At 38.8% G+C, this 27,033-nt stretch overlaps 1 protein-coding gene across 3 annotated transcripts in view; it reads right to left on the bottom strand.

Moving 5' to 3' along the window:
- The window catches only part of DGKI (diacylglycerol kinase iota), a gene marked incomplete at its 3' end in the record, with an annotated part of 110,405 nt that overhangs the window by 44,355 nt on the left and 39,017 nt on the right, over positions 1–27,033 (bottom strand). For 2 of the 3 annotated variants that reach the window (XM_080342200.1, XM_080342202.1), the window contains 7 exons: positions 24,147–24,247; positions 13,270–13,349; positions 11,428–11,472; positions 6,116–6,185; positions 4,510–4,550; positions 2,803–2,930; positions 2,099–2,224 (listed from right to left, as the gene is read on the bottom strand). In XM_080342200.1, the coding sequence (XP_080198326.1) occupies positions 2,099–2,224; positions 2,803–2,930; positions 4,510–4,550; positions 6,116–6,185; positions 11,428–11,472; positions 13,270–13,349; positions 24,147–24,247 (591 nt within the window). Of the gene's footprint in view, positions 1–2,098; positions 2,225–2,802; positions 2,931–4,509; positions 4,551–6,115; positions 6,186–11,427; positions 11,473–13,269; positions 13,376–24,124; positions 24,248–27,033 lie in introns of all 3 variants that reach the window. The other variant, XM_080342201.1, reaches the window with a different exon arrangement.

A 27,033-nucleotide genomic window follows, 5' to 3' on the forward strand; every position in this document is an offset into this window, starting at 1 on the left:
AGCTCCTGCACAAGACTCCCTTTTTGCTTCTGCTCCTCTGGCTCTTGCAACTTCTTTTCCCTGCTTCTCCATACACCTTTTCCTGACCCATCTCCGTTCGACCACAACTGCGGCTCCCCTCTTCTCCTTGTTACTGGAGACCAGTTGGTGAGCAGCACAGCCACCTTCCCTCAAGCCAGTGGGCAGACTTGCAACCAGGGTTAACCACAGAGTGGCAAAACTCTGTCAGCATGTGCAGACAGAAACTCCTTAAAGCAACGCTCTTAAATCTAAGATGTCTCCAAAGTGCATGAACAACCTCATCAGAAGGGCAAACTCAGTAGTATTTTTCTCAAGACAGCAAAGGGCATCCCTCTGGTATGATGGTGACACTTTATTTAATGTCAAATGTCCAAAACTTCATTCCAACGAATCTCATTCCACTACCAGCACTAAAATGTTTCGGGGAATAACTGCTGGATTCATATATTTAAAATAAGATATTTAAAGCAATACATTTCCCACAAATCTCGTCTTTGGAAAAAACTGACTCTTTTAACTATAAGAAAAAAGAATCAAAGATTGACTCTTACCATGAAATATTTCAACCAAAACAATTAAAGTTTAGAGAAGCTATAAGGAAAACAGTTCCTTACACTAGACAGTGACAGGTACATTTCAGTCTGGGCAGTGCTACTGACTTTGCTGGTAATTAATAAATCTACCAAAAGAAGTGTTTTGGCTAAGCAAATATTTGCAGTTATGCTGGTGTAAACAAAATCTTTTCTCTTATCAATTAAAAGTTAGTCCACATGTTGTAACCATCTCTCCATGCTGCCACGATGCCTCAGCATCATTTTTCTCCCAGCTTTGCCAGCTTCAAATTTTGGGCCTGCCATTCCAGTCTGTGGAAAACTGAACCCGATTTCACCATCCTTCACACTGCAAAGAGCATAAAAACAAGAACTGATACAGAGTCCCCCCGGTAACAGGAGAAAAACAGGAGAATATCTCCTGGCAACGCTACCAAGATCACCCTTTCTTACCATGACATCTCCTTCTCCTGCCAAGAGTTTCCAGTTTGCTGGGAAATTTCTAGTTTGTAGCCACACAGCTATGCAGCTTCCCATCCACTTTGTATCTGCCCTGGAGCAGTGCCTGGCAGGCACCTTACAGCCACCTTCCACACACATCCAAGACAAAAAGACAAACTGAAACAAGGACCACATGGTTGTTATTTCTAGTTTTTCTATACTAAGTTTCAAAACCCATCCATAAGGATCCAGATACATTAGAACTAGAAACATCAAGCAGAAGTGATGTATAAAATTATACATTATGTACTTGGGGAGAAAAACGTCCCCAAAACACTAGAATTTTTCAAAGCCAGCAACAGAGTTCAGGCAGGTGCTTCCCATCTAAACTTTGGTAGAGATTATGGTTCTACTGATGGTTTTGAAAATCTAAAGTGAAAGGATTAAAAAGCTGAGAACCACTTCTAAAATAGGCAAGAGGAAGAAGAGATGCTCTTACACACATCTGAACATGGGAAATAGGATTGCTGTGGTGGAAATCTCTTACATGGGGAAACTATCAGTGAAAGAAACACTGTTTAGTCATACTATAGTGACAACAGTATCTCTGGCTCAAGATGATACAAAAACTATTGACTACATCTTTGCAAGTAAGCAGCAATTGTAGAGGTTTCTGCTTTGTCACATTGCATCAGAGATACCTTAAGTATGAGTCTTTTGGTTTTTCTCATAACCATTTGCCATGAAGGGTCTCTTAGCTGGAACTTCAAGCATCAAAAATAATGTATTTACTTACTTTACTTTTGGAAATTGGATCTAAGTTTATCAAGAGTGCAGGGTGCTACAAAGGAAAAAACAAAACAAAAACAAAACAAAACAAAACAAACCAAAACAAACCAAACCAAAACATATAATAATAGAGAAAGAGGAAGAAACAGAAGGGATGAGCAAAAGAGAAGAAGGAAAAGGACTTCTGTAATTTCAGCATGTCAGAACAATTCACTAAGCTTAAAGGAGCCACTACAAGTTGTCTGTGGTGATGGTGACAGTGCATCATCAAGCAGAGAAATGCAGAGGGCTCTTACTGCAGCATGTGTGTCTGGCTGGCGTCCTTTTGTTTGTCAGGTACCTCGTAGTGTGGGGAAATCTTGCCGAGGCCACTGTCGCTCAGCATCCTCTTTCGAACTGCAGGGTTCCACCGATCTGATATTCTAGGGAAGAAAGAAGGAATAGAAAGGCATTCACCCCTCAGAAATTACGTTGCGTGCTCCATTTGAAGCTGTCTTATGCCTACTGGTTCCTGGCATTTTTCAGTCTGTAGCAAGCTAAAATAGCTCAATTCACTATGAGTACAAGACTGTTCCTGAAGATGACTAGAAGCATTCCTGGTCTGCCCATAGGATGAGAAGAAACAGAGACACTTCACCATTATTCTTAGGCACAAAGGGCTTTAGGGCCTTACACAGTGGTGTCAGAGCCCTGATGAGGCAGCGATAGGGTTTGTAACTCGACTGATATATATTTGTAATGGGGCCAATATAGTCAGGGGCTGTGAGGATGTTGGAAGGTGCCAAAGACCATTAGTCCTGCTACATGCTCCAGGATTCCTAATGGAATAGCTGTTATTCCACTGTCCTTGTGTCATTACCATGGCTGTATGTGATCCTGTCCCCACCTCCCCATGTAAGATCTGCTCTCCCACATCTCTCAGTCCTTCAGAAAAGGGGACCAACAAATAGATGCCCAACTCTAATATGGCTGGTGAAAGCCAGATCCCAGCACCACTTACCCAGAGGCCTGCTCCACTACCAGATCAGGCATTCCCGGTGGTGTCCCCACCTGCTGTGACATTATCAGCTCTGGGTCCAGAATAAAAATCTCGTCCTGCGAAATTTCTGTCACAAAGTGCAAATGTTCCTGTTGGAGCAATACAAGGAACAAATAATGAACCTGTAGCATCACTGGTCTCTCAGAGCACCCAGCTGGCTATAGGAAAGCTGGCTGCACATCAGGGTCTCTGAAGAGCATTCCTGGGACTCTGCCTGTGTATTTAAGTGCACACACATAAACATACACTAAAACAAATTCCACTGAAGCCATCAATAAATACTTCATCATTTTCAAGCAAAACAAGATTCCCAACCAGCAAGCTTCACACTCACAGCAACACTTAGAAGGCTTCTACTCAGTGACTCTATGTCATTCAGCTAAAAACTAAAGATCTACCCAAAATGTTGAGGTATGCATTTCAAAATGAGGACCAACACCTAAGGTCTGCCCTCTGATGATGGCTGACAGAAATTTTCATTGTTTGGGGGTACTCTCCCACACCTCTACTGCTTGTACAGTCTGGTTTCACATCTCTGTTACCAAAGGTCTCTTTCTCAGTTCTTCTTTTCTGTTATTGATACTGAGGGCTCATCCTTCAAAAGCCACCAAGTGTGAGTAGGCCTGTCTACACAAGTAGACAGGAAAACTTCCCACCATTTGTGAGCTGGCACCATCACGCAGTGTTGACCTTTTCCCCACAAAAACACAGGGCAAGTGAGCAGGAGGGAAAGATCACCATTTGTATAGAGTCAAATATTAGAGAAATGCAGAAAAGGCCAGAGTCACATTGCCTAGTTTAACCTGTAGCAGCATCTTCTTCACCCTTGCTTTCCAAATGTTGAAGGACAACTTCGTGAAATCATTTATATGACTGTGCAAAAAAAAGTTGCATGGTGGCTACATGCAGACACTGCACCTTGGACATCTGAACTAAAGCCATAGCTCCTTCTGTTTGAACTAAACCACCAGATGCTTTTGCTGGGAAACAGTCACATGTTCCAGTGTTCAGAAACAGCCAACACAGTTCTCAGGGGGACCAGGTACAAATGACCACTGTGTGAAATCAACAGTTTGCACTTAATGCTTGAGCCACTGATTGGCCTGTTCTGGCTACAAATGAGAAACACTAAAAGCTCTCCAAAAATTTTCAATGTGTCTTTTAGAAAATATATTTGGATTGTTAAATCTATACTACAGGTTTGAATCCAACAAAGCTACATGCTGGGTTAGAGTTCCTTGGGAATATTTGACAAAGGTCTGTTTGTAATTCTCAACTTGTAAATCACCTTGATTTCCATAGCTGTTCCATGTCACACACATACAGGATCAAGACTTCTCGTGACTAAAAGCATCACTGAAAAAATAAATACTCTGGTTCAACACAGATGTCCTTAGTAAGGCTTGATAAGGATGACAAATGTAGAAAATTCTGATCTGTACATCAGACTGGTAGTAAACAGAAGGGCAGATGGTCAGCAGATATAAAACTTCAGTGAAATGACGTGAATTACATTAACTAAAAAATGGCCCAGGATTTTTTGCTACTTTTCATTAGACATTTTAGAACACACAGGAGGAATGGCAGATAATTCGTTTTAAGCTGCATTTCACAGAGCTTTAAAAAAAAAAAAAAATCTATAGAAATGGCAGCCAAATAAAGATTTACCTGAGATCTGTCAATGCGGTAAAAACGATCAGCAGAAGTTGCTGCAAGACAGAGAAACAACAGAGCCGCAGTGAAGAAAACGGTCTTAGACAGAACTGTATGGACAGGACGGGCTGAGCTAATGTCACCACCACTCCGTGTCAGTGAAGTCGCAGTGTTTTCACAACAACATAATCTGATTCATTCATTATGTCCATATTCCTATCCTATTAAATGGTGAATTTAAAGGTGAGGCTTAATAAAACAATATTCACTGAAATTATTAACTTGAAATAAATATTTTAAAATGTATAAAATGGATTCCAGGCTTATAGAAGAACTGATCACATTAAAACATATGACAGAAAAAGCTGCATTGTTCCAATGAGAGTATAGCAAGCATATAATGAAATTGATGGGTCTAATAGGATTAATTCAAATTTTGAACCTAAAGAACAATAACATGCTTGGGAGCTTTTTGTAAATCAAATGCGTGGCCACAGATATTCACCCTGAATTACCAATATGCTCAAAGAAAATTTATGCTACTCATGAAAAACACATGAAAATAGGAGAGATTCACTAAATAAAGCACCTCATGTGAATCTTGTAACTGCTAAGTAATTTATATTACTAAACCCAGAATTATTTAATCACCTATGATGTGCTCCATCAGACGCATTTTATTTTGTTTCTCCTTTGCATTTAGTTTGCCCAGTGAAATCAGATTGGTTCATTCTGGAGTTTTGACACAAGAGCAGACTGTTGTAGCATTGTAGGTTTTGCCACTGCAAGGAAATATCAAATACCTAAAGACAAAAACTGAATGCATCTACCCACCCAGCTTTCTCCAAAAAACAAATAGATTCTCAAAATGGTTTGGGGTTTTTTTTGTTTGTTTGTTTGTTTTTTCTGAGTTTTTTTTTTGTTTTGTTTTGGGTTTTTTTAATCAATTCCCTCACGAGAAACAGAGAAGACTGATTAGAAATTGCCATGGAAAAATTGTTTTTGTTTAGAGCAATACAAATTTCAGTCTCCCCATGCTGAAGCTTTTGCAAAAGCAGATGCCATCCACTTTAGCTGCTAATTCCAGTGCTCTGGAGCCTGATCTAAAGCCCAGATAAGGCATCTGCTTTGACAAAGTCAGGGTCAGGTACAAGTACAGCTCTACAGGGTGTTACATGAAGTGCAGTCTATCAGGGAAAGGGAGGTACATTTCCATCACCCACTGTAGTGTCTAAACACTATAGTACTTAGAGAGAAGCCACAGTGAAGAACACAGCAGTACCAGCAGCAGTGCGTTGCCCCGACCAGCTGAGTCCAGGCACTGCCATGGAGTGAGTGCTGCTCATCACAGCAGACTCTAATAAACCAAACCTTTAAACACTCTTAGAAGAACACGTCTCCTTGGGGTGACAGAGCTAAAGCAGACATTCTGGTTGCTAGAAAAAGGGCCTCTTCCATTTTTCAGAGGGAAAAAAGAGACACTCAGCTCCTTTATTACCTGCTCAGTGTAACAAGAAGGAATGGTTACCGTCCCCTAGTAACATTTTCAGATGCAATATCCTTCACATGCACAGCAGAAACAGGCAGCATGCTAGGCACAAGAGAAGGGAGATCCACTTACCATCTAGGAAGCACCATCTAGGAGAGAGCCTCTGAACAGAAAGTACTCTGGGGAAGGAGCTTTCCTGGTCCTGGATAGGGCAGGGAAATGACATTTAAAAAATAGCAAACTGTCTTTTTTTCTCTAAAAGGAATTATTTTCATTTTGTTCTACTGGCATTGCACAATGGGCAAAACGTACATAGCCCAAACTCACTGTATTTGCTCCTCACTGACATCAGGGTTTGACTGTAACACAGAAGCGAGCAAACTGACACAGCTTCAGCCACAGCTGTCCCCTTCCCTTCAGCTCAACAGCACCAAAAAGCTTTGCATCAGAAACAGCTTTGTCAGCCTCCCTCATTTGTGGGGACACAGGAATAGGGAGAGATGAAAGATATCAAAGATACACATCAGTATAAAACAGCAGCCATGAACTCTAATCATGAATCTCAGAATCACAGAATGTTAGGGATTCTAAGGGACCTCAAAAGATCATCTGGTCCAATCCCCCTGCTGGAGCAGGAACACTTGGGAAAGTTTGCTTCTTGTGTACCTGTCACGTTTATTCTACCTCAGTATTTTTACACTCTTTCCCACTTGTACTGATCAGCCACTCAAAGCAATCGCCTGCTTTGCCTGTCCCTGGCATGTCCCAAATGCACATCAGGGTAAAAAATAAAAAATGTTATTCTCTGCACCCAAAATACAGAGAGCACAGACCTGAGGACCACTGCTGGCCAAGCAGACAGACATCCTATATCAACATCTTTCCATTCTGGCTAAAAAGACAGTCTCTTTAGGAGCAAATGGACATTATTTCAGGAACTGAACCAAATGACCAGGGAGGAATGAAGGCCTCCTTCATGACCTACACTCACCAAGGAGTCAAACATGCTGCCCCTTGCTTAGTCAGCTCTCGCTGAGCTGGAGAGGCAAAACAGATCTCAGAAAGCAAAAGGTGATCACGGCTTTGCTCTGTGCTGCCAGTGGATGGCCAGCCATCTTCCTAAAGCCACTAGGACACAACATTTAAACACAAATAGATTTGCACAGGGCAAAACACAACAGCAGTGATCCAGTGATCAGCACACACCTGGAATTTGTATAGAGCCAGATTCTGTCCTTATTTACATCATAAGCAGTAAAATCAGCACTTCTGCAAATGATGTAAATTCAGGCACATACTGGCTCTATTCTTCCTTCAGAAAACAGGCTACAGTGATATACCAAATCACAAGTCAAGAAAACAAAAAGTAGAAGCAATGGAGAAGAAAGGTACCTTTGAGAAAAGTGGTGTTGTACACGGAAAGCACAGAATAGTAATAACATGTATGTACATATACACTTAACATGGGAATAGATTGGTGAAAAGAGACCAGAACACAATGATATTTCACTGCAGCTTCTCATAATATCACATAGGAGCCCAGGACCTTCCTCAACAGCAGGATGCATGACAAACAATTTTTATATTGGTAATTATACAGCTATAATAGGTCAGTAGTTGCTTGGAGGTCCAGCACCAGAAAGTACAGTCTGACTTAAAAAGCAAGTTCCAAAAAGAGATTTCCAACAACTATGGGTTTTCAGCCAGAAGGGGCAACAAGGCTATGAACACTTAACCCCTAGCATAACACAGAAATCCACTGCTCCAGTCCACACTACAGCAGACCTTTCTAAAAGGCATCCAGCATCCAGCCTAAGTGAGAGACTCCATGTGACACAAAACCCACCATCCCCTCAAGCAGCTGGCACCATATGCATAGTTTGAAGGAGGAAAGAGAGGCTGCTCTGTATACAAGGTGAAAAGCGCAGAAATACCAGCACAAAATAATAGTTTACAGTATATCAAACATGTCAAATGCATCTCGACATTCATACAGTTTCTCAAAGGTTCATAGTTTCCTCTATATTTTTCTCTGTGTTTACTGCCTAGTGTTTATATCATTAAGAAAACCTAGAAGTAACAGATATTTCTCAGGAGCTTATCTTACTGTTTTGTGAAATGGCACATTTCTAAAATTTCTTATGTGGGTAGCCACATGTGAGAAATAGTTAACAAAAAAATAAAGAATATATCGACAGAAAAATGAGAGTTTCATCAGTTCAGTTCCCCAGACTGCCCAGCAGGGTGTCAAGAAGATAACAAGGAAGAAGCAGTGTCCTTTCTTCAACCTAGGGAATATCTCAAAGAATGCCGAAGGAACTTGTCATTTCAGTCTGACTGGGTAAAACAATTTCCAAGCTGATTACAGAGCAAGTAATGCCCTCATATATTAAGAGCCAGACATTGCTCTTCAGTTTACGTAAAGTTATCTGACACTTCTCCAGCCACTTGAGAAAAAAATATGTCACACTGAGGTTTTATAGATATACCAAACTTCTTGGCTTCCTCAGTCTCCTGGTCAGCAGGCTGCCTGCATGCACTATGTGTTGTTTTCAAGCATCTCTGATGATGATTACCATTTTGCATTTTGATGGACACTCATTTCTGAGCCAAGTGAATGTATATCAGTGGCTGGCATGATGCTGCTACAAAATGTTATTAATTTAATTTGGTATCATGATAGCTTTTGCAAGATTCATCTTATTAGCTTCTGCCTCTGAGATTAACTGGGGCCATCTATTATTGCCTTTCATTTCTGGTTATCCACAACAGAAAAGCAAAGACTGCTCCAGAAAACTCATATGTTGACTCCTCAGTCCCCTATAGTTTGGCTACAGCCCCAGCAAGAGATCTTGTCTGAAATGTCACTGCAGCAACTTACAGATTTTGCTTGACTGAAAAAAAAAAATACATATATATACACATATATCTTCCGATGCACGATGCCTGCATCTATAGCCAACTTGATGAAAATAAAACAGCCTGAATTCTCTCCCATATTCAGACTCAACGATTTTGTTTGGCCCCATAAACCTCGCTCTCATGTACAGGTTTTTGTCTCTAGCCTCTGTGCATAACAGTAGAGATGAAGACAACATTCCATAAAGTGAACTGTTTCTGCATATGGGAACAAAATTACATATCTCAGTGGTTTAAGCATCAGTTTTAAAATACACCTATACCTTTCTATAATATGGGTTTGTGGAGTTTGGGGATGCTTAGGTTTGCTTGTATCACAACTGAGGTGCATCTGGGAGAGTTAAGGGTTTTCTGAAATCTGCAAGGTTTGCCAATGTTTATGTATTTACATGCAGAAAGCTTTATGCATGTAAATATTTAGTCCATTATTTGCAAAAAGGTAAGGACTAGGATACAAAGGACAGAAGGAAGATAATGGTGTGTACTAAAAAAAGTAGATGGTATGAAGAGGAGACATGGGTAAAAATTCATAGACCCAGCAGAGTACATAATGCTGGGAAAATGAAAATAGGATAATGCTGGTAAATGCAAATTCAAATCACATATTGTGGTATGTTCTTTCCAAGACCTCATTATGCTTCAACTACAGAACTTGCTTGGGAATTCTCAGGCCTACGAGAATGATATTTTATAACCATTAAACTCATTAGAGAAACAAAACTGAATGAAAAACAACTATAGCATAATTTTCTCATTTGCACCTGGCTTGCTGATGTTTCTGCTCACTCCTCATGTTTTGAACTGCAGAAGAATCATGCAAGAGCACAGCATTTATGAGACCTAAAAGTACCCGTGACACCTTATTAAGAAGACAGTTCCACCAACTCAAATATCTTATTCATGCCCTTTATCTCCTGCTTTTCTCTCTTTCTGTAATATGCAGAGGGATACCAAAAATATTAAACAAACCTCAAATTAACCTAACAAGACAGTTTATAGAAATGACCCACTGAGAATAAATCAATGGTTGAAGAATCCACATAAACAAGTACTGAAGACAAAACACAGAGGGGAGTGCATTCAAAATGTAGTATCATAAAAAATTTATAGCAATTTCACACTGATGTGCACTAGAGGAGATGGCTAGGCAATTAATTTATATACTGCTATAAGTGCAGAGGTTAGAGCCAAATACGGGGTTGATTTCTGACATTTCATATTCTCTGTTGGCCCTCCTCATACACGCAGATTTAATTCTTCATTTTACCTCAGGCATTTTCCTACACATAGAGCAGTCAGCAGTCACTTAGGTTAATTTATAATGAGTGGAACAGAATAATACATGCTGGCTTTTTAGCCAATTTGCAAGACACTAGCACTACTCTAAAACTCAATTCAAAGGCAATGATTGATAGAAATGTCAAAAATATAAGGTTAAAATTGGACAGGGGAATGCAGAAACAAACCATGAACTGGCTTGAAGAAGAGAACTCCAGGAAAACATGCCAAATTGCATTTTGTCATAATGTATTTTTGCATTCAGCGTGTTTACAGGCGTTCTTGCCAAACTGGAATTCTGTGTCACCCAGGTAATCATTAAGAAATTATCTACAACTGGACTACAATGGGTTCCCACCAGCTGGATCACTGTTTACTTTCTCAGTGAACTCATTCCTGCTGATCCAACAAGACTTATATTGTTAAATCTAATACAAGGTTATCAACACCATACACACTTGTCTTGTGATCTTAGGGGCTGCGTCAACTGACCATTGGTTATGTGAAGTCTCTATGCTGATGTTAGGTCAGCTCAGGAGTCAGCAGAGTTAGTCTGAGTTATTTACTCCCAATTTAAGCACTGTGCAGTGCAATATTTTACTGAGAGAAATATGCATTCTTGAACAACACTTCCAACTGTAAAACCAAGTTCTTTATTGTGTAAATCGTACATTAAAGTTGTAAAATACACAAAGAAACCAATTTTAAAGACTAGCCACCTAAAACTAGAACCTCTTTGTCACATACAAAAGATAGATTTGTGCCCAGGATGGATTAAAAATCTACACTGAAAATTATGTTAAACTAAAGGTAGATGACTCTGGTGCACAGAATTATTAAGAGGTTAGGCCTGCTAGCACACCTTTTTTCTCAATGACAGACTTTATTACTACAGCTATGAAATATAACATGTTATTGTTCAGTTTCTCAGATGGATAAACAATTTTACTTTTGTCCTTTGTCCTAAAGGACACATTCTCTCATTCACTTCAAGGCACTGCTATTGTTATACCACTCACGTCGTCATTCTGTGTTAATTTTAAAGATGATTCCACAAGTTTTGCAAGGAAAAAGATTGTCCCAGGGAAAGCACAATGAACCTCCAACATTTGAGGGTAAATGATAATCAGAAATTCATCTAACACACAGGTATTTAAAAAAAGAAAACCTAGGTTCAAATGCAGAGACTGCAGTCCCCATTGTTAAGCTTGTCTTTGTTCTGATACTAAAAGGAAAGCTTATCTTACCTGGTAATGAACCCTCTGTGTAGTAGAAGTTACCGACTGTAGATCCTAGTAGGAGGATGAAAGACACACTGATGATGAAGAAAATTAAAGCAACAAGAGCTGTTTGTGGTTCTACTATCTGGGGTGGTTGGGCAAACAAAAATAATTTTGTATTTCTCACTACTTTTAAGTTTATGGAACAAACACCAGAGAATAGACATGGAAAGCTCACTCAAAGTTTCGATTTGCATGCATTCAGTCAAAAAATAGTTTCAAAAATATAGATATTATCATATTTACCACATCATAGACCTATTTGTTCCATGAAAACTATCTAAATTTAGAATATTGACAATAAAATAGAAGAAAATATGTTCAAGTTCATGTACTTTTTTTTCAAATATTTCTGAGTAATTGATACACTAAAGAAAACCACTTGCAGTTTTACCTTTTTTAGGACAGCCTCATTTCAGGGAGGTCATATCAGAACTACCCTGATATTTAGCAGGGTTCAGAAACCTAGTTTATTTTAACAGAGATTTTGTCAACTGGTTTTAGCTCATGACATAGCCTACCAAAAAGCCTGGCCTACAGACCATAGCTCCCCAGCTGGCATGCAAGTTGGCAGAGTGCAGAAAGCCTTGGCACCTCCAGTCCCAGCAAATGGGTCTGAGCCAAATCAAGCAGACAAAAAACCAGTAGTACAAACCCAGCAATAGGTTGTAGAAATACAGCTCATCCACAAACACTGTGGGTAATTCAACCAGAACTTCTAGTTGTGCTTCCTCCAGGGCTGTACAACTACTTGTCACCTAATACTGGCCATATTAAGTTGCCTGAGCTGAGTATATTGCATTTATAACTTGCTGAGAATATCATCACAAATATTTAATTGTAATTTTTCATCACCAGATACCTCAAATATGCATCACCTTACACAATATGATTTTTATATCTGATAATAATAGCCACACCTCAGGTCAGAATGCATTTGCTGAAGGGAATTCTGGCCAAAATGCAAAAAATAGTGAAAGCCTATAACGAGATGCTGAGACCTATATTCAGGCTGTGAGTGCAGAGTTTCAAAACCACAGTAAGCCAGCGGCTCCCAAGGAGTTCAATGAGATGATGAGGTTCATAGCTCCTGGGAATGTGGACAACCTATTTAGAAACCCACATAGTGTCCTCACACTTGTAAACGTTGAAAGACATCAGTCAGAGACAGCACATGAATGAAAATCCATTAGTTCTATCACTAAAGGAATACACATTTAAAATTATTCAGGTAATGGTGCATTTGGAGTTTCCCTTTCCCAGACTCTATTGTAGAATGAACTCTTGTGATGCAAGGTGTTCAAGACAATAAGAGTAACATTATTATTAGCTGCATAAGCATGTATTTCTGTGTATTTGGAAATATCTAGACGATATTTGTACTGTTTATTGGTGTATCCATGACAGTGTTAGAGAAGGACTTTGCACAATTAGACCCACTCAAATACCACAAAGTTTATCCTTATATAATGCACTTCCTAATCAATAATTTGTGTAATTTCAGAAAAATGTGTGGAAAGTCATGGTATTCCATTCCAATTCAAGGAGAAGTAAACACATCCATCCATGTCAATTCTGTTATTATCTAAAAGGAGCCAGTATGACTTCTCATTTCCTGTTTAGAAATATTTTTCAGTGCTTCTCCTGCTTTTAGTATTACATCATAGCTCTAAAGTTTTGTTTTCATTGGTAGGCACATTGCAATACTGTTAATATATGTTTGTTGCAACTATTAGATCTCTGCATTCAGAACTGAAAAAAGCATAACATAGATTAATAAATGATAGCTGAATTCACAAAAATCCTCACCTCTTGTAGACGGTCAATGTACATACGACAGGTCTCCAAGTCACAATCTCCTCTTACAACTATAATTCCTAGGGGAATGGCTGAAAAATCAAAACCAAAGAAAAGTCTCTTTAACTCAAGTCTCTTGAATGTTAAAAGATTTGCAGTATGCTTCGGGTTTGGTTTTTAAATGTCCTTTCAAAAGCTTTCTGCTACCTAAATCTTAGCAGTCATTTAAAAGCAGGAATATATTATTCATCATTAGTTTCACCCATTCATAATTATCAAAGATTTTTATTTTCAACAGTCTTTCATATCAAAGAAGCCAAAACAGATTCGGGTAAATTGTGTACTTCATTGTCTGATGTCAACATCAGTTATTAACTGCAAATAAAGGAACATTCCCCAGAATAAGAGTTTAGGGAAGTGCTCTTATGCATTGAAATAAAAGAGTGATATTTCATTTTCAGAACTCTTAGAAGTCTATAAAGATGACTTAAAGTAATGAAAGCCACAGTCTGATTTCAGAGAAAACTGTCCAGCACCATGTTATTTTGATGTAAGGCTGCTTTCCAACCAAAACAGACATTATTCCACCTAGACACAAAATTGACATAATATCTCCATATTTTCTCAGAGAAAAAAAAGAGAATGTGTAAAAATACATCTCCTCAGCTGAGGGTAGCATTTAAAATAACAGGGGATTTAGGTTTCCACAAACATTCTGTTCTTACAGCCAAGTAAAAATCCCCAAACAAACCCACAAAGAGAATAAAAGATAAAAACAGTATATGTGAGTCCACAAGTAAAGTACTAAGACAGCTACCTACTCACATGTCATTAAATAAAACAGGAAGCAAGTGAAAACTCTCGAGTATCTGGTTTTCTAAAACTGAGTCACTGAATGAAGTTCTTTTTTTCCTCCCTGGAGGTTCTTTAATCAAAAAATGGCCCCAAAAAGTAGAAAAGAAGCAGGAAAGAGAGTTAAATCCTCATATGAAGCATTCCAGAAGGAGAGAAGAATATCAACACATAAACAATTTCAGTAAAGGAATAACAAGAAGCAACATAAAGTCACTAACATTTTTGAGATTAAGAGGGTGAGATGATTATCTACCACAAAATTCTTCATTCTGATAAAAGAACAAAACAGTGCTAAAAGATAATGGGGAACATTATTTTTATTCTTGTGAACAACCAAGGCTGGAAGCACAAAGACAAGCTCAGTGGTCTCAGGGAGGAGAGTAGGGGAGCGCCTACAGCAGTTGAGGTCACTACAGGCCTCAGAGACCATCACATGGCTCTGGAGATGCTCAGCAATGCTGCCAGCATCATGTTTGGAAAGCAATTTGAACAGCAGAATATCTATGAACCTGGGAAAACCCAAAGCAGAGAAAAAAAATGCTGGAAGGAGTAACAAGAAAATAAAGAAGTGGTAGGCAGGCTAAGGAAGAAAGGAAGAGCTTGTGCTTCTTCTGATACAACACTGACATCTAACAGTGATGTCAATCCACCTGCTCATTTTCAGAAAGGCCAGAAGGGAACAGTGCTCATTGCAAACTCTCGTGTTTTTTCATTACAGAACAGAGAGTCAGAGACAAGCGAGTGGAATGAGGGTCAACCATGAGGTTCACTTTACGCGCTCCGACGCTCTGGGTTACTGACTGATTCTCTTTGCTTAGTGTTTATTATTGCTTAACCTGCTCTGACAGGAGACCCTTAAGCTCTTTGTAGAGAGTACTTAATGGCTATCTAGTTTCAATTCAGCAGATCCCTCTGCAGTCCTTACTAACAGAAGCATTTGTTAAATTCATTTACAGCACTAAAATGTGAATTGCAGCAGACACGACTACACCTCCAATAGCTACAGAGCACTAGGGAGCTACACCACTGGCTTATTAACTGTCACCACCGATTTTGTATCTTTTCTCTTGGATTCCTTCCCTCGTGGATGAGTATGTGCACTTAATGGGGACCGGAGCTTTGAGCTGCTGAAACAATGCAGTTGATATAGAATTGAAATCCTCAACCATCAGCATTCCTGACAGCCCAAAGGGGAAAGACCTTACAAACATTTGGAATCCTGAAAAAAATCCACAAAAATGTCTGAAAAGGAAACACTAATATGCAATAGATAGCTTAGCAGTGGCATTTATATGCTTCATCTACATAAGTGAAGAAGAGTGATGATTAACAGGTTTGATTAAGTTATGTCACATCTATTCTTTATGATCATACAACAGCTCTAGAATTCTGGGCTAGGTGACTTTGTTCTTAAAAAGATGTGCAGTTTTGCTGCCTGGGAATCCCAAATTAGCATGACCTATGATTTTTTGTGTCAATGGCTAGCTAAGGGATAAGGTGCATCTCAAATATTTCCCTTACATATGGTTCATGTTCGTTTGAAAAACCTTTTAAGTCATTACTGGGTAACACTAGAGTCTATGCTAAAATGTTTCTTGCCAAAGATTTTTTTGTTTGAGTTTTTTTGGTTGGTTGGTTTGGTTTATTTGCAAGACCTATTTGTCTTTCAGACTTCATTTTTATCATAAACCACAGTAAGTATACACAATGCATCACACAGACAGGATTTTCAAAGTGCTTCGCATTAGCTGTTGTTTGTAAAAAAAAGAAAAAAATAATAATGCTTAGAGATTGATACTGGAATTGAAAATATGGCATTGTTGCTTATTCTAAATATGGGGCAATGCTGAGCAACAGGGTCAAAATGGGGTTAGTTACAATGAATCAAAGGCATAAAATTAACATGAATGGCATTCATTGTCATTGTGGACACTTTCATTCAGGGATAAAGGGTCTTCTACCTTTTCTGAATAGCCCTGTGTGGATGAGGATGTGGACAGTACTGAACAGTGCTGTGGGGCATGGTGATTACTAGATGTGCCACGTGAGAGATGGGAAGACAAAATCTTACATTAAGAGCACAGGTACTGCAGTGCAACTTTTCCCATACACCCACATACTTTCTGCTTCTATGGATACAGGGATATATCCACACATGGGAATATGCCAAAAATAAGGGATAGTCCCAGATCATGAGTCAAGCCACAGCATTCAAATGCCAGAAATTTTTCTCCTGAGATGCCTGCTCTTCTGGCCCCCTGCATCCAGCTTCCAGTTTCTCTGTGTTCCCTGAATGGTGAAAAGGACTTTGTCCAGGGACCTGTGGATACAGACTCTAATGCTTGAGTGATGAGCAACAGTGCAAGAACCCCAGGAGATGAGACAGGCAGACGGTTGCTTCATATTCTGGAGCAGTACTGCAGAAAGTTTTTTATTCCTAGCAACACTAACTACAATTGAGTATCAGCAAGAGAAAGGCGGGGTAGGTGCAGCAGTATGGTTATAGAGTGCTGCTCTAATTAACTGCAAGATTAGTAGCGATTTCCTAAGCCCTCATGAAATTAGCTAGAGAATTTATAAACAAAGAAGAAATCTTCCACCCATTAACTGCCCATAATGCTGAATTTCTAAAGTTAGTGGACTCTTTAATGCTTCTGAGAACACAAATGCAAGAATCCTAAATATACTGCATTTAACCCTGTAAAAAAAAAAATAAAATCAATTAACTTTCTCATATATTGTTATTAAAAAGTTCAATTTCTGATCTAAACACCATGATTAACCCACTCAAATCCCAAACAAAACAGCCTCGAGACAGATCATTAAGGTAGATTTGAATGCTAGGAAAACTCATTCCAAGTCTGACATACCTCAGGGGACTGGGAAGATTAGACATTGGACTTTACATGTTTAATGTAGCAAATAAAGGATCCTTGCTACTGAAGATGTTATGAGAATATCATTTTCCTGAGGGGTTTCCACTGTTATTAGAAATGTGAAGGACCAAGTAATTTGTTCAGAGAGAATTATAAAATATTCAGACATTTATATTAAGAGGTTTGGCTTTGCCACTATAGTTTTAATACAACTGAGTTTGTGAAAAGTGTTTTTCTTACCACACAAATCTAAGCCATGTGTCTCCTCAGATAACTTTTATTTATTATGCTGACAAAAACTAAGCCTCCTTAGGTTCATTGGTTGCTAGTTTTCTTGGCACCAGTGGTTTAATTTTAAAATCTTCACAAGTTAGGAAGTAAAAAACAATGGAGGTTATCAAACTAAACCAAACCATGTTTGAGAAGATGGTCATCCCCTCCGGGCTCTCTGTGACTTTTTTCCAATACCCTTCCACAAAAAACAAGAACCTGGCCAAGTCAAATGAGAGAACTTGTCACAAACACCACACAAAAGGGAACAGGTTACAGAAAAAAAAAAAAACTATGAACTACAAAAACTGTTAATTGAAACTGGCAGGGAATGGTTATCAGGGCTAAGAACTGAAAGAAGAGGTCTGGCTGAAAAATGAGTAAGGGTTTAGGATTAAGAAAAAGAATAGCAACCTGAGCTACAAGATCTGCAGAAACAGATTTAGACAGAAAGGAAGGATGTGGGTGGAATGGCACAGCCAAAAGGGACAAAAAGAACTGAAAAGGCAAGAGGAAGTCAAATCAGAAAAGCTATAGGAAAGGAAATGAAAGAAGTAGAATATGCACAGAAAAAATATCACAGAAAAGTCTCTACCAGAAAGACAAACTATAGCATGATTTACTGGAAAGTCTGAAATGTAATTTAATATTTTTGTATCTCCCCACTCCTCTGGGGTAAATAAATATTTATATCTATTTGGAATATTGTCCATCTCTTCTAGTTTAAACGACATGGCAAATTTAGAGGTGACAGTTTCCCAACTAGTTCTAAAGGAAGAGGACTCCATTGAATGTAAATACGCCCCATGTGGAGTCAAGACAGGGTAGATTTAGATTAGATATAATGAAGAAACAAGGGTGATGAGACACAAACAGGTTTCCCAGAGAAGTTGTGCTTGAACCATCCCTGGAAATGTTAAAGATCAGAGGCTTTGAGCAACCTAATCTAGTGGAAGATGTCCCTGCCCATGGCAGGGAACATGATGATCTTTAAAGGTCCCTTCCAACCCAAATCATTCTATGATTCTATAACTCAGTGACAGGAGATGATATTCTTTTGGTTTGGATTTACTGGTTCCTCCCAACTGAAGCAATGGCACGTGTTCAATAAATGTTACTATGACTACAAATCAAGAGATCAAAGTAAGATAAAGCCAATAATTGAAGCTGTCTATTTCATCACCTGTACATATATTCATTGTGCTACTCCCTTTACTTGTCTGATCACATCCTACTTTTTCTTCTGTAACTCCTGTGCCTTTCTAATCTTTCAACGCACACATGCATGGCTATGTGTGTCAGTCATGACTAGAAATGTAATTCCCTGTTCTATCTAGACAAAGCCCATAAGATCTCATCCATCAAAAGGCAAAAAGATATTTTCTTCTACACAAGCAATGCCTTTGGCAACTTCCTCTTTGTTTGTGGTGGGTTTCTTTTGGTTTGGTTTCATTTTTTTTGGTGGGGCAGCTGGAGGGGGTCATTTCTGTTTCAGTTACAAACATTTATGAGTGTTTTGCATCTGTATAAACCAGCATGAGAATCTGGGAGCTCCGTGGCAGCAGAGTTGCCAATATTTAACTGACTGCTGACTTCTATCCTGCTTGTTTTCATCTCACTGAGTGACTTTAAGTGACACATCCAAATTCGTCAGTTTCAGATCTTTTAAATCACTGTGACAGACAAATGCATGAACTAGGTAACGTCTACACAACACATGTTGAAAAAACAAAGTTGTGGTGATTTTTAAACAGAGAGAAATTTAGTAGACAGTCTGTAGGTAATGCTGCCTTTTACAGAGCTTCTACAGATAAGCCACCATGTCCCCCCCTAAGACACCTTCTGACAAAAGTGATCATAGGTGCTTCCTTTATAGGATGGAAGAGGAGGTTTGTAGCTACACAACACATCTTACATAAATCTATCCAGTTGCTTCCCAACAGGAATGCATTTCTTTCAGTGGTTAGTCTCCCCTGTCCTCACTCCATCTGCTAATTCAGGTTTCCCTCATCCTAGTAGTCACCTAGCAGGATGTTTCTCTGCTCCCCTTTGTCCTTTACATTATGGATATTCAGGATGTAAACACTGAGTACTCAGCTCTGACCTTTTCTTATTTAACTAGTTGCTAAAAATCACAAGGAATAGTCTCCAAATTAGCTTCACCTGCCATTTCCCTGAACTTTAAAGTATCAGAATACATTTCACAGATAAGTGATTCTCAAACTGTGCTAAGTATATTGCTGGTATGGGGAAACTACAGTATGTCTGTACAGACACACATCCCAAAGGACTCACAAGCTTGTCAATCAATTTACCTCTGCATACCTAGGATAAGAACTCTTAGGATGACCCCAAAATCCTCAGATAACTCACAGAATTTAAAGGCAGGTACATATGCAATATAGACATCTGGCTAGATATAATCAGAGAGAGACAAGAATTTGAGGTTAACAACACATTGTGTTATACCAGCCTCCACTCCAACACACAAAGCAAGAAGGCTGCAGAGAAAAGGATAGTTAGATTGCAGATAGTTCAATTGTTATACACATGGAGCTAAATTTTTCTTCAAAAATAGTTTTTTATTCTAGTGTCCGGTTTTATTCACAAGGAAATAAGGAACAGCTGCCTCTGCGTAAAAGACAGTGTGGGAGACCCAGAACTGTTACAGAGCTATTTCTGACACTGCTACACTACAGTCAGGTATGATTCCTCCTTACTCTTAGTAGTATTGAGCAAACTAAGATTGGTTTTCCGTGGCTAGACCACACAAAACAAGTTAAGAGCAGTAAGAGCTGACACATTTTATTAAAAAAAAAAACCCAAACCAACAAACAAACACACACAAAAAAACCTCCACCCTGTGCAGCTACTGTTGTTGGTGAGCTATTTCACTACGCCATCTTCATGGGGCAAATCTACAAGAGTGTTGGCAAGAAGAACTAGGAAGTGTTGAAGACCATTTGGTCACTAAATAGTTAATGGTTGGGGTTTTTTTGTTATTTCTTAAAAAATATATATATAATTCCTGCATTTACCTCCATTGTCAGGAATTTCTTAGTAACACTGGAAAGGAGAAAATATGGTGTCACAAATAGAAAGATCTTGCTGTTTTAAAAATAACTCAGTTGTTCCCTCCCAATGCTGCTTTGAATCACACTTTTCTCGAGTAATAGGAGTTCACAGATAGAGTGCACAGAAAATACACAGGCAAAAGAGATAGAATTAAATTCTGTACATCTAGCAATATGACCCCAACTCACTTTTTTAATACAATAATCTTGGTTATGGTCATGTAATATACAACTATCATGTTGCGTAGGATATGGTGAAGCTGCTGACCAGGGTGACAAGTGCTTGGGGAATGTATAGGAACATGTTAGAGAAGACAACTACATTCACAGAACATTACAACATAACTAAAATGCCAACATATATCTCTTTCTCACAAGATTGCATGGAAGCATTCACTCCTCCTCAGTGAAGGATCAATAAGCATCCTCTGTACCATCATCAATCAACCCACAGACAATACTGAGAGGCTGACAGAAGAAAGAATGAAAGAGAAAAGAAAAAGCATGGGGAAGGAAGGAAGAAAGGGCCAATTCAGAAACAGCATCTTGGTTAAATGCCAGCTGCAGTGACAAGAAAAGCAGAAAGTAAAAGGAGGAGAATGGGCTAAGAACAGTCGTGCCCTTCAGAGGACAAAATGACATTCTTTAACTGTTCAAAATTAGGTGTCTACCTCCAGCAGAGTGAGGATTAATCTTCATGGAACAATTTGTATGATGAGTTGGTATACTTTGGGAAGTGGAATTTTAGGTGAAGTGGTTGGATATCAAATCAGTATTTTAAGCAAACAAGGGAAGCAAAATGTATTTACTGTGAGTTAAAATGATCCAGATTATGACACTAATGTCAGAGCTTTCAAAACTCTAGTATGGAAACATGTAACAGGCAAAAACCATAATAACTGCTTTCTTATTTTTCAGGAATAACAGCATGACTCGTTATTAACTGGCTTCCTTTTCCTATTCAGATTGCTGTGAGATTATGGTTTCGTTTTCAAGTGATTTATGGAGGTAAAAGTGCTTTTAATACTTCTGGGCAGGGGATAGATGGTAATCACACTATTCTGGAATTAAGCTGTAGGTACTCTGCCAAAGCCTGGACAGATATGTAGATTGAGTCTCTTGCAAGCATCTAATGAGACTTACATGCACCTGAGAGCTACCGTAGTGCTGAAGGAAGCTAACCCCACTTACAGTAACAGGCCTTGTAGAAACTCTATTGTAGAAACAGGACCCAACGCAAGCGTTCTTGTATTTTGCTGGTGCACAAATATTTTCTGCATTTAGATTTTTAATTCAGACTGACAAAATTTCAGTTATTTATTTGCCATGGAAATGTATTTATTTCCACTTTCCTCCCCACATAATCACTTTCTTTGTTAAAGGAAGGAAGGTTGCTTCTCCTCCCTTAGCATTCCTCTTCTCCCCTTTAGCTAGATAACATTTAGTGGCAATGCTCCATGAAATTATTCAATGATGGGGACGTAGTCAGCACGCTTATTTCAAGTAAGTATTTAACATATGACAGAGCCAGGCAGGCAGAAGTCTATAGACTTGTCACCAGAAAACCTTGTAAAATATGTCCAATTAGCTATGTCAGAAATGCAATTTAAATGGCTATCATCTGTTCTTCTTTAAAGGAATATTGATGTAATTTTTTGCAGCTTCCTTCCTCATAAAGCTTAAGTTATGTAGTCCTCTAGTGTAACCATGCAGCTTGATGACTGGCTATGCCTCAGTTTCCAGAAGAGATGCAAGCATCTTGCAGTAAGTCACAGGAAAAGTGGAATGTTGGGTCTATGCTCAGTGAACCATAGGGTTTTTCTATTTTTCACTTCATGGAATTCCAGGAGCTGGCTAGAATATTTAAAACAGTTTTGTTTCTGACTGTTTAGAGAACGCTTTTCTTCCCATACATAATTTTCTTCAGTTGTAATTAACTTCACCAAGAAGTTCCCAAATCAAGATCAGGCTCCTGAAAACTAAATGTTGGACAATTCTGACAGGAGACACTTAGGTTATATGTCCAGAGAAGTCAGCTGATGAGCATCAGTGTATGCTGTAAATTATGTGTCCTTATACTACACATTCCTAATAACTGCAAGGGGTAAGGTGAGGTATATTTTCTGATTTATTTTAGGTTGATGGGGATATTATTTTCTTTTTCATATTTCAATGTAAAAACAGTAATGCACAGGCATTACTGACATAGCTAAAGGAGGACAGATAGGAAAAACGACTTCATGAAAAACATCTAGAGAAAATATTCTAGTCTGGCTATATTATATTATCAAGCTGGCCATGCAGCAACTTGAAAGACAAAAGGGCCTTACTGCAAGTGGCCTGCCAATGCTTGAAAGCAATCGTTTTAATGGACAAACATCTACTTTTTTGAATGAAAACCTCTTAAGCACACATTCAGCCAGTCATCAAATCAGTGTGTAATCTAAACCAAATCTCAAAGGTTCTAGATCATTCTCTACATAATATATAACAAATACACACAAATACACACACACACACAATTTAATGTCCATAGTGAGGATGGATTAAGATAATTCTCCTCAAACGGAAAACCATAGGATGAATCATCAAATGAAACAGATTGTTTCTGACAGGGTTGGATAGATGTGGGTTCAACATGGCCTGACATCTACTCAAGGTCAAATTCTCAATTTAAACTTGAAGCAAATTCCTCTCCAGTGAGCCATAATGCTCATCCTGTTGAAATTCTTCTCAGTCCAGTGATGAAGGCTTTGATTGCTTTAATTATGACCAAAACCTGCTAACAGGAACTTCAGAAAAGGTCATCAGGACATATAGTAAAATTTAAGCCATTTCAGGTTGGTTTTTTTTGGAAGGAGGGCTGGTGAACTGGGAGAATAAGGAGGGGTAGAACTAGAGAAGTGGAAGGGAAACAGTTTAACTATCTTACAACAGTGAGATAAGCACACCAATTAAAAGGATTGTCATCCTGTAATTACCAAAGAGTTCTGTATTACAGAGGGAGCTGAAGCTTTGTTGCACAACAAACAGTCATGCTTGTAATTTAATATGAATAATGAGCCAGATGCACGAACAAGACTATTAAATTGTTATCACAAGCAGCCATGTCCCTCATTGATTAATGACTCTGTGTGTCACTAAGGAAAGGAACTCCATCTTTGAGTATGGATCATCATTATTAATGTTGCCAAAGCAACGGGCTGTCTGCTTTTGCCTTGCCCCTGAATGTGGCAATTTAACCATTATATAAAGAGACAAAACAGTGATTATTCTCTTATGTAGAAAACTGAAGGCTTTTAAACAATAGGGGACTAGGGAAGCCAGATTTGTTTCCCAGGATAAATGTACCTGTGCAAGAACCACGTTCAAGGTCAGAGCACATTCTCAATATGAAATTAATCATGGTCCCCCTGCTCAGTTCCATATTAGATGCTAATCATAAAACCTTGAATAGTTTAATACACTAGTAGAGACCCAGCAGAACCAACAGAAACACATGAATAAAATAACAAGTGTGAAAACCACTTATTTTATGGTAAATCAAATCAACTTGTAGAAGGCATAGTTAAGTAAGAAAACAGGTGAATTCTCTATATATGCATTTTATAGAGAGAATATTTATGTAGAGAGAATATGTATGTGCAAATACATGCACAGATGAATACACACGCTACATGACTCATCCAAAAAGGTATGTTTGACTCCATGTTTGAGTTTTTTTCTTGTTGTTGTTTTGGAGTTTTTTGTTATTGCAAGATTTATACACAATGTTCTACCAAAGGCAACTACAACCTGGCTTCTTCCAACTTACAAGCTTCCCGGAGTTTTTCCTTGTCGTAATGTAGCCCCTCGTATTCTTGTAAATTAATCTTGTTCACTCTGATTCGCAGGCGATCTGGGATGGAATGAGGACTGCAAGAAAAGAAGAAAGCTTCTCAGATGAAGTGTTCCATGGAAAAGCAAAATGAAAATAGGATAGAAAGCAATTTTAATCTTCCCCGAAAGAAGAGCAAGCCTCTTCAAAACTGGGCCAACACCTTACAGGCCCAACACTGAGTTTAAAATTATGACTACCCACCACAAAACAACATAGACATTACACTGTAAATGACACGCAAGATCAAGAAGCCCATTTGCTGGCTGTGTGGCCTGGAATTACAGAGGTTTTTCTGAGTTCTTTAATTGCTATATAGATACCCCTCCTCTCTGCAGTTTGCCTTTTTGTACATCCCTAGGGGCCTACCACAGCCAGTAGACCTGCTAAGCTGTTTTTCAGAACACAGATGCTTTCTTGGGAAGTCTCTTGGGACAACTGTTCCTCTGTCCATAAGAACACTCATCCTCATATCCCTGAAGTATCCTCATTCAGTATCTGTTCTGGGAAACAGGAATCAGAAATATAGCTAAGAAATGGATTTCCGCAGTATTGAGTCCAATAAACAGAATTCAGGAGGACTTTCAAAAGCAAGCAGCAGCACAGGAACCTCATTTCTACATATTTCAGACACATTTGGGTGTCTTAACTGGCTATATAATTTTGAAATATTCAACGGGTCATTATCTATAAATTTAAGTGTCTGTATATTGATAGGAAGTTGTCCTGAAATCTTTATTTTGATTCCATACTGGCTTCCACCTTACTATAACCTATTATTTGATTTTGTGCTGAATGCTATGTGAATTAACTTAGCCACATTTGCATTTTCCACTTTTAAAGAAAGATAGATAACCTGTGTGTTATAATGCATATATCAAACATCTCTCCTGTAAGAACCGGCCCCAGGCTTGGTTAGAAGTACATACTTCATCCTGTACTTCCACCAAAAGACCATGTATTTTCTCTGTTTTCATCTAGTTAGCAACAGAACTCTGCCAGTCGTATGACCACCAAATAAAAACACTGCCTTTTCAAAACTGAAATCGTGTGCAGTATCATAAACATACATGCTTACTTTTGTCTTTGTCTCAATTCTAAGATATTTGACCCATAGCATTTGCACTGTTAGTTTAAACATAAATCAGGATAAGCCACATATCCAAATATAAAGTTTTTCTTTCTTTTTAAAAAAGCAAGCAACTTTATTTTTGACCTGAAAATAATGCAGACCTGAAAAAACACACGGTTTGTGGCCATCTCTTGTTAGAGCCACTGGGATGGCATTTATCACTTACTTCAGCATTAGCTTATTGCCTGCTTTCTGTTGGTATAAACAGCTTTGTCGCATCTGGACAAATGCAAATAAAGATCGAAAAGTCACAGTTAAAAAAATCCTCTACTGGCATATGTATTTTTTGCCTAAAAGGTGGTAAAGATGATGCATTGAAGTTGCCTCCAGAACTGGAGTGTAAGACAATGCACTTGAAGGATCTGCACTGATGCAATTCATGTTCTGAGCAGGAGTTTCTATATTAACAATGAAAATAAACCCAAGATACATGAAGAACAGTGTAGAAGATGTAAACATTTAACAGTGGCAGCAAGACTGAAATACTCAGAAACATATAGGCTGCCCAATGTTTTTCCTATGCTGACTGACAGGGACTCTTGCATCAAAATGTCCCAAGATATCAGAAAACTGCCTATATTTAAAATTAGCTTTTGCACAACAATAGACACCTGGGATAGTAACTTCCAGCACAGCTTTAGGGGGCAGCTTTCTAATTCAGGTGCCCTTATGTCATCCTACAAAACAGCACTCTCCACCTGCGGGCTCTGTAGCAGGTTCAGCAACCCTGAGAAGATGAGTGCATGCAAATGGATGGGAAAGGTGCATAGATGGAACAAGAACATAATTGCACTGAGCCCAGTGCTTCTTCCTTTCTTCCCCTTAAATCAGAAAACACAGGAGTTTAACTGCATAGTCTTTGTCTAAGGGGCAAAGGAAATGCTATGCTCCTTTTCCCATAATGTTCTGCTACCACGCGTTATGATGACAGTAGCTCAGTCTTCCAGGTGATCACTTCACAACCTGGGGGTTGTTGGGAGGTGTGGGGAAGGGATTTCTTGTGAATTACCTCTACTTCTTTGAACTCAGCTGGGAGGAAAAGAAGTGGGGAAACAGGAGAATTTAGCAAGTTCTTATTTCTGTTGTAAAATTCAACCGTGCCACAAAGATACTCATCCTTACTATTGGCTGAATTAAGCTAAGTGTAAGCTCAACTCAGAAAACTGTCCCAAACCGTTGTTTCTCCTGAAAACAGAACCAAATCTGTACTGTTGTACAGAAATATTTGAACAACCCAAGCTGGAGCTCTATTAAAAAAATAGGCTTTCTAATCCTCGGTTCAAAATAACCACTTGACCACAAGCTGTTACTCCTGTACAGGAATTATTCAACCAACTAAAGAGGATAATCTAGATATCTCATGAAAGAGGGAGAGGAAAAGAAGACAGAAACAGAACAGCTTCTCCACGTGTATGTTTGCATCCTTTATGTTAACATGAAAGGACAGTCATTTTGACTCTGCACTTGGTGCTGAAGAAGACCTGCAAAAAGGGGAGGTGGAGGATGTCAAGCCTGCTGCCAATATCTGCCAGTCCTTGCTTAATTAAATTTTGTCTCCCCGAATCCTCCCTTTGAGGACAAAATAGTGTTTGAACACCAAAGGGAGAGAAAGACAATGCTGACTTCTGTGGCTATGTTGACTCTACTTAATGTCACATAAGGAAAATGTGAGCTTTCTCTTTACAAATATTA

The sequence above is a fragment of the Nesoenas mayeri genome (genome assembly GCF_963082525.1).
Source record: "Nesoenas mayeri genome assembly, chromosome: 1".
NCBI lineage: Eukaryota > Metazoa > Chordata > Aves > Columbiformes > Columbidae > Nesoenas > Nesoenas mayeri.